The sequence below is a fragment of the Notothenia coriiceps genome, unplaced genomic scaffold, assembly GCF_000735185.1.
Source record: "Notothenia coriiceps isolate Sejong01 unplaced genomic scaffold, NC01 NC01_scaffold00020314, whole genome shotgun sequence".
Lineage (NCBI taxonomy): Eukaryota > Metazoa > Chordata > Actinopteri > Perciformes > Nototheniidae > Notothenia > Notothenia coriiceps.
Window position 1 is genome coordinate 78,740 of NW_011353015.1, and position 6,289 is coordinate 85,028.

Sequence of the window (6,289 nt, forward strand, 5' to 3'; positions counted from 1 at the left end):
AAAACAAATCTGGACTAAACTATCCATGTTTGTACCGTGAACCCAAAGTGACAAATAATTTGTTGCGGTGCATTTTGTTTGCCAAAGTCGCCTGTATTCAGGCCAGTGTGTTAAGTTGGGTTTCCACTGAAATGTTTCACGCCATGTTTTTTACACCATGCTTTTGAAGCCGCAGCAATATGGTACTGTGTTGTAAAAAAGATTTTCCAACAACCTCCCAACACGCGCCTAATAATCAGGTGCCAAAATTCAGCGCTGCTTGCCATGTATTTTCCACATGATTTCACTAAACAAAGCAGGTGTTTGTGTATTATTCTCAATAATTAGTTTGGCCTGCAGTCACCATGGAAGGAGTGTTGTTCAGATGGCCTCTTTAAGTGCAAGTATGTTATTGTTGTTATTGATAATCACTTGATCTGGTTTTATTTTGTAACATGTGGAAATGGAAAACTGGATTTTTTTTTAATATATATGTATATGAATAAAATGCTGTAAAGTGCAGTCATTAATTAAGAGATTTCTCTTTCACATCAATACAGAAAAATAATAAATCCACAGTGAAAAAAAGTTGCTTTTGTCCGCCTGTTTAATATACGCTTGTCACTGGTAGTCCTCCAGGGGGCGGCAAAGTCACCAAACAGGAAGTAAACCACTCCTTATGACAGCGTTGAAGAAGAACAGTTTCTTGTGTACCTCCGGTTAGCAAAATGGCTCAAGGTTCGAAGAAATTTAAAACTCAGCGGCCAGGAATCTCTAAAAAACCCCATCCAACCAAGCCAAAAGGACAGAGGAAAGGAGGTATGTATTTAAATTATTACTTGTAATCTAACGAGTTGCTCGGAAAATAGGATATGTTAGTCAAAAAGCATTAACGCGTGACATGCGTGGAAACAGCTGAACACGTTTTAGTTAAAGTGACGCGTGTTGGGATATTTACAATATCAAGCAGATATGAAGACATTGATTAATATTAGTTGTTCTCCTTCCTCCAAAATATTATATTCATCATTAAACTAAGAGACTAGCTAAATAAAACCATGTGAAGGATTATGCCCCTGTGTCGCAGACCTTAATGAGTTGAATAACGTAGCTTAGCTCTACTTTGATTTGAACCTTAGCCAAGTATACTAGAACCGATGTGTTGCATATCTTTAAGGAAAACTACTGAATACATGTTCTTAGCCTGTGTTGCTGTGTTAACTTGATGTATTATAGTGGATTTAATGAGAAAATTAATATGAATCAGCCACTGTTTAGTAGCTGTAATGCTTACATATACCTAGCTAAAATGCTAATACCATAAGTAGTAAATCCTACTTTCATGAAGGTAACGATGTTCATTCTTTGGTGCAACTGTTAAACCGTATTTTTTTATACAAAAAATGCTTCTTTGAACCTGTTTGTTAGTGAAGACTAACTCTTTTTTTTGTTTAAACTGAGTAAAACACCATAAATTGAAACATCAAACACAACAAACTATAAAAACAGAAGCCTACAAAATGACGAATTGCATTTCAGGGCCATCTCGTGTTAGACAGTTGCATTTTTAAAGTGTGTCTTTATTATTTAATTTGAAGAACTGATGGCAACAGCTTTTGGGAATATGACAGTGATGTTATTGCTTTCTTTGTTAAGGGAGGCTCATTGCACCAAAGAAGGCTCACGTGGTTGAGGAACAGAAGCTGAAGAAGGTTCGGACAATTCTAACAGAACGTTTCTCACATCTCTTACATCCTGAATTGATTACATAAAAGAGCTTGACTGATTCATTGTATAATATGACCTCCTCTGCTGCTTCCTAAAGGCTTTAGAGATTGCCATCAGGAACAAGATTGAGATGGAAGTGACCCATAGGGCAAGCACATGCCTGCACAAGCCACTGAGTGTGGTGAAAGGGGCTGAACGGCCTGAAGGCAAAGGCATCCCAGGACTTCCCCGTCCAGATAGCAGCTCCAAATAGGACCGGATACAAAACCCTGAGGCTGACCGTGCTAAACTTAAGGACTTAGTCACGGGGTCATTTAACTACATTGATCCCATGACTCATATTTAAAATGCATGCCAACTGTCTTGCTGTTTTTATCATTCCTAAATATTTGTAGCTGACTTCAGTCATACAGAAATAGACTGAGCCCCTCTTGTACAGATGTTAATTCTTACTTTTCAGTTTACAAAGAAATGTATACATAGAGATTCTGAATGTGATCTGCAGGACTCTGAGAATTGCATAAACCCTCACTAGGGGGCACAACAGGACTTTCTTTACTCGTGGAATTTGTGATGGGTTGAAATGCTGCAAGAAAATATGATTTGATGATGTTTGTGCTCTACCACCCTGCAACTGTTTTGTAACATTCTTTGTATGATTGTACAGCCAAAAATGAATAATAAGAGTAAAACCACCAGTCACCGATATGAATCCTTTGAAGTATGTTCGCCACACTTTTTCTCAGGGAAGTGCTATTGCACATGGAACGTGTTGACAATCACAGGTAGCTTTCCCACACAAGCCCACCTGTTTCAGTGAGCTCAAAGCTGTTAACTGAACTGGTAACATGTGGAGCCATGTGCTTCCACAGGCAGCCTATTTAAGTGTTTACACTGTAGGATTAAGTAACACTATTTTGCATGGCCAGCTGCACCTGGCACTTCTCACAATGCAACTAGAATGTCATCAGTTAGGTCAGGTGTCTTACTGGTAGCACCTAATGTAGTTTTACCACAGTTGAAATTGGAAGAGTTCCCCTTTGAGGTACACTACGCATTTGGGGTCTTAAATTAAAAGCCATGAACCAGACCATTGTACTACATGTTACAATGGTGATTCACCATTGTACCCTTGTTTCGCTTTGGGTTGTCTTGAATAAACAGCAACACCTAAGGAATGGGCTTGAGGTTTCTCAAGTGCTGTATCAACAGACCAGCACTGTGACAGCTAACCAGCCAGTGATAAGACTGAACGCTGTTTGAAAGGTTTCCATGTCAACACTCGCTCTCAAGCAACCCGTTCCAGAACACAATTGGTAAGCTTCTTGAGGAAATAGCGCTTACATACAATATGTATAAAAACACACTAATCTTCATTAAGTACCACAACGTGAGCTGTCTTTTATGAGTTTTTATTTATTTGAATCCATTATGGATGTCGCTTCTAACTCATTACAGCTAGCTATATGTATGCTTTTAGTTAAGGTTTCTATGCTTTACAACTACCATTCAGAAACATACCAATGACAGAAGGCATTATGCATTTGGTGCACAAGGACAGCACTACCATATGAAAAACAATCTCATAACAAGGTAGTTGTGAAAAGGGTTAGTAAAACCCAATTAAACAGCACAGATTCACCAGCACTTATTTCTAAAGCAGGTCTGTAGTAAGTACAGTGCAAGTCTAGTAAGCTTTAATGGAGTGATTGGAGCGCAGGAACCTGGGGAAGGAGTCTTTCGCCATCAGATTGTAGATTCTCTGCTGTGCATCATCGAATGTGTCAGCACACGGAGAGTCCGTCACTCCAAGCAGAGCCTCCCGAGTCTCAGCGTCCAAGTTTACCTGAGGGGAAAACAGATTATCAGAAGAAGCTCTTTAATTATATCTTTATCCTGACTGCACGCATCACTCTCCTCTCCACGAACCTCTTGTGGGGCGTCAGGGTTGATAAACTGGTTGTAGATGCTGCTGGACTTTATCTTCTGCACGTTAGAAGGAGAAACTCTGTACTCCTGACAGGCCAGCCAGAACTCCAGGTTCTCGTCACTGAACTCTGAGCGCAGGAACCCACGAAACGCCAGCAGAGCGCCTGGTTGAGAGGGAGAAGAACAAAGCAGAGTCAAAGATTAGTCAAATCAAGAAGAGATCACGTTAGAATATGGAAAAGCATGATGCCAGAAAAACTCAGGCAACATAAAGATCAACATTTCATACAAAGATATGTTCATGCTTGCTTGACACTGTTAGAGCTCTATATTCCACTCAACACTTCTAACAGCTTTTTTTATTAAGTATTAAAACATCAACAGCAGCCAAATTGCAAGTGACATTTATTGGAAATATAATGTGTAGAATAAAGAAGAGTCATAAGGTCACAGAACTAGCCAACTGACATCAGTTATAGTGTCTAACTGTTTGCTAACATTAGTCACCAGAGCTACTGGTCATCAAATACACTTTGTCTTAGATGTATGAAATATGTCTGCGGTTAACACAAAATTAAGAAATTATCCCACTTTGTTCTATGACATAAGATATCAGTAAATATCCTACTTGTGAATTTTGAAACATCAAGCTAACTGTCTTTGATAAAGTCTAATGTTGATAAAGTTTATTTAACATAAAAACATTAGCTTTTCACTTCAGTGTTCATCAGGGAAGATTATCCTTTTGAACAGAATATGTAAGTATCATAAGGATCTTTTTGTCACAAAACTATTCTCTGCTATAATCTAAAACGCATAGATGTTGGCTTTGCTTTTGGTCAGTGGTACCATTGTATTGCTAACATCCATGTTGTTCTACAAAAAATATCATTCCTGCAGCGCTCGATTTGAGAAAAGAAGAATTTGTTCATAGTAAATCCTAGTTTTGGTCAGTTAAAACTATCAGAACCATCAAGTATTGTTGTTTTTATAATCTTTATCTTTAAATGCTAATATTGAGTCACTGTTAAACCATTAAATAGCCGCTTCTTGTAGAGTACAACCTGATGTCCCTGAGGGTTAGTGTTGTTTGAACAGAGTTGTGTACAGACGGACTTAAGTAGCCAAATGTAAGATATAAGTACCTGCTGTGCAAGCTGCATTGGAGAACATTTGAAAATAAAAAAAGACTTTTTCAGGTTTTGACTTTCCCTAGTCGATAAAGCACAGGTGTTACTCATAGTTACCTCGACAGTGAGCCAGCATGAACAACACCAGGACCTGAGACGGAAGCAGCTCATTCACACTTTGTTAATGTTATCACTAGCACTAGTGCTTTTCCATTTGTCAAATGTCTTCATAGAGACGTATTGCATTTGTTGTTGAAACATTAAACTGACTTTATGTTGGGGGAAAAAAAGACATTCTTACTTCTGTTTTTCAGCAGAGTCTCCAGGTCAAGGGGAACTCTTCCATCCTGACCCCTGATAAGAAAAATGGAAACGGTAAAAATTCAGCTTCACAGTGATATCTGGTAGATTTACTTCTACTACTCGATTCCAAAAAAAAAAATATTCCAGAAGGTTTACTTTAGCTTGTGGTGCGTCTCAGTCAGATGGCTTAACTTCACCCGCAAGTCTTTTGCCCTGAAAACAGAAACATTATCATTAATTGTAAAAAATCTGCCATCAGGGCATCAGTAATTTGCATAGAAAACAAATGATCCAGCTGCATACTCACCTCTCCAGGCATGAGGAGGGCAGGGAGGAAAGTCCCTTACACATTGAGGTTTGTTTGAGAAAACGTAGAAAGGTAAAATAAAGACAATTTCTTCTGAGTTTTTCCGTCACTCAGCCTCCCGAGCTTCAGAGTGCTTCTCTTATATAGCCTATACCTTTTGTTATCTGATCTGTCCGATCCTCTAATAACAGCAGCTGTAGGACAGGAGTTGAATGAGAGAGGTGGTGTACGTGCTTACAGTCCACATAGGCCTGTCAACAGGAGACAGCACATAGAATAGGATAATTAAAGCAGGGTGACTTCCAGTACATGTTTGTGTGGTCAGGCATCACTTACTTTCTTTAGAGTCCGACCGGCAGGTGGACTGTTCACATCACTCATCTCTGGAGAGGTGAATGTTAAATGTTGACGGATGAGGCTGGACCAAACAAGACAGAACGCCTAAAACACCATTAAAGCCCCTGTGCAATAAAAATAGTACCTCCTTTTTCTCAATTGTTATGACTTGTACTTTGTGTTTTGGAAACTGCATATGGAGCTCTCAATCAATGTGGATCTCCCTGCAAATGATGTTGTGTCATGAAACTGTCCCATTAAAGGTGGGGTAGGTAATTCACTTCAGAAACACTTTTTGTTATATTCCATGGAATGCTCTTAACATCCCGATAGCAATGAATACATGAAATGCTTTGACAATAAATACATTAAAAAAGTTCATCTTTGGAAGCCGTGGCGCTGTAATTTCACTGTGTGACATTAAAAAGAGGGTTCACAATATCCTCTATTTCCATCATAACATATTTTACTTAAAGCCCCCCTCCACTCGGATATGTATTTTACTTAAAGGTCCTTCACTTTGACCTTCACTGTGCAGAATGATGTATTCTGTTTGCACTTTCAAATCATGTGTTGG

The 6,289-nt window shown here is 38.9% G+C and overlaps 2 protein-coding genes across 2 annotated transcripts; one reads left to right on the forward strand and one right to left on the reverse strand.

Moving 5' to 3' along the window:
• Positions 1-617: 617 nt before the first annotated feature.
• Positions 618-2,419, forward strand: cunh19orf53 (chromosome unknown C19orf53 homolog). Its single transcript, XM_010779546.1, has 3 exons — positions 618-798; positions 1,636-1,691; positions 1,805-2,419. The coding sequence occupies exons 1-3, from the start codon at positions 708-710 to the stop codon at positions 1,958-1,960; spliced, it is 303 nt and encodes a 100-aa protein (XP_010777848.1). The 5' UTR covers positions 618-707; the 3' UTR covers positions 1,961-2,419.
• Positions 2,420-2,829: 410 nt separating this feature from the next.
• Positions 2,830-6,015, reverse strand: LOC104952678 (regulator of G-protein signaling 5). Its single transcript, XM_010779545.1, has 5 exons — positions 5,377-6,015; positions 5,226-5,282; positions 5,068-5,120; positions 3,637-3,800; positions 2,830-3,553 (listed from the first exon to the last, which is right to left on the reverse strand). Exons 1-5 carry the CDS (start codon positions 5,418-5,420, stop codon positions 3,395-3,397), a joined length of 477 nt encoding a protein of 158 aa, XP_010777847.1. The 5' UTR covers positions 5,421-6,015; the 3' UTR covers positions 2,830-3,394.
• Between the last annotated feature and the right edge of the window lie 274 nt (positions 6,016-6,289).

Bases quoted from the DNA above. Each gene is read 5' to 3' on its own strand.
- LOC104952678 (XM_010779545.1), bottom strand. From the start codon at position 5,420: ATGTGTAAGGGACTTTCCTCCCTGCCCTCCTCATGCCTGGAGAG. The intron at 5,283-5,376 runs GTGAGTATGCAG...TTCTGTTTTCAG, and splicing joins CCCTCCTCATGCCTGGAGAG to GGCAAAAGACTTGCGGGTGA. The intron at 3,554-3,636 runs GTTCGTGGAGAG...TTTTCCCCTCAG, and splicing joins ACCCTGACGCCCCACAAGAG to GTAAACTTGGACGCTGAGAC.
- cunh19orf53 (XM_010779546.1), top strand. From the start codon at position 708: ATGGCTCAAGGTTCGAAGAAATTTAAAACTCAGCGGCCAGGAATCTCT. The intron at 799-1,635 runs GTATGTATTTAA...TTCTTTGTTAAG, and splicing joins AAAAGGACAGAGGAAAGGAG to GGAGGCTCATTGCACCAAAG. The intron at 1,692-1,804 runs GTTCGGACAATT...TGCTTCCTAAAG, and splicing joins AGGAACAGAAGCTGAAGAAG to GCTTTAGAGATTGCCATCAG.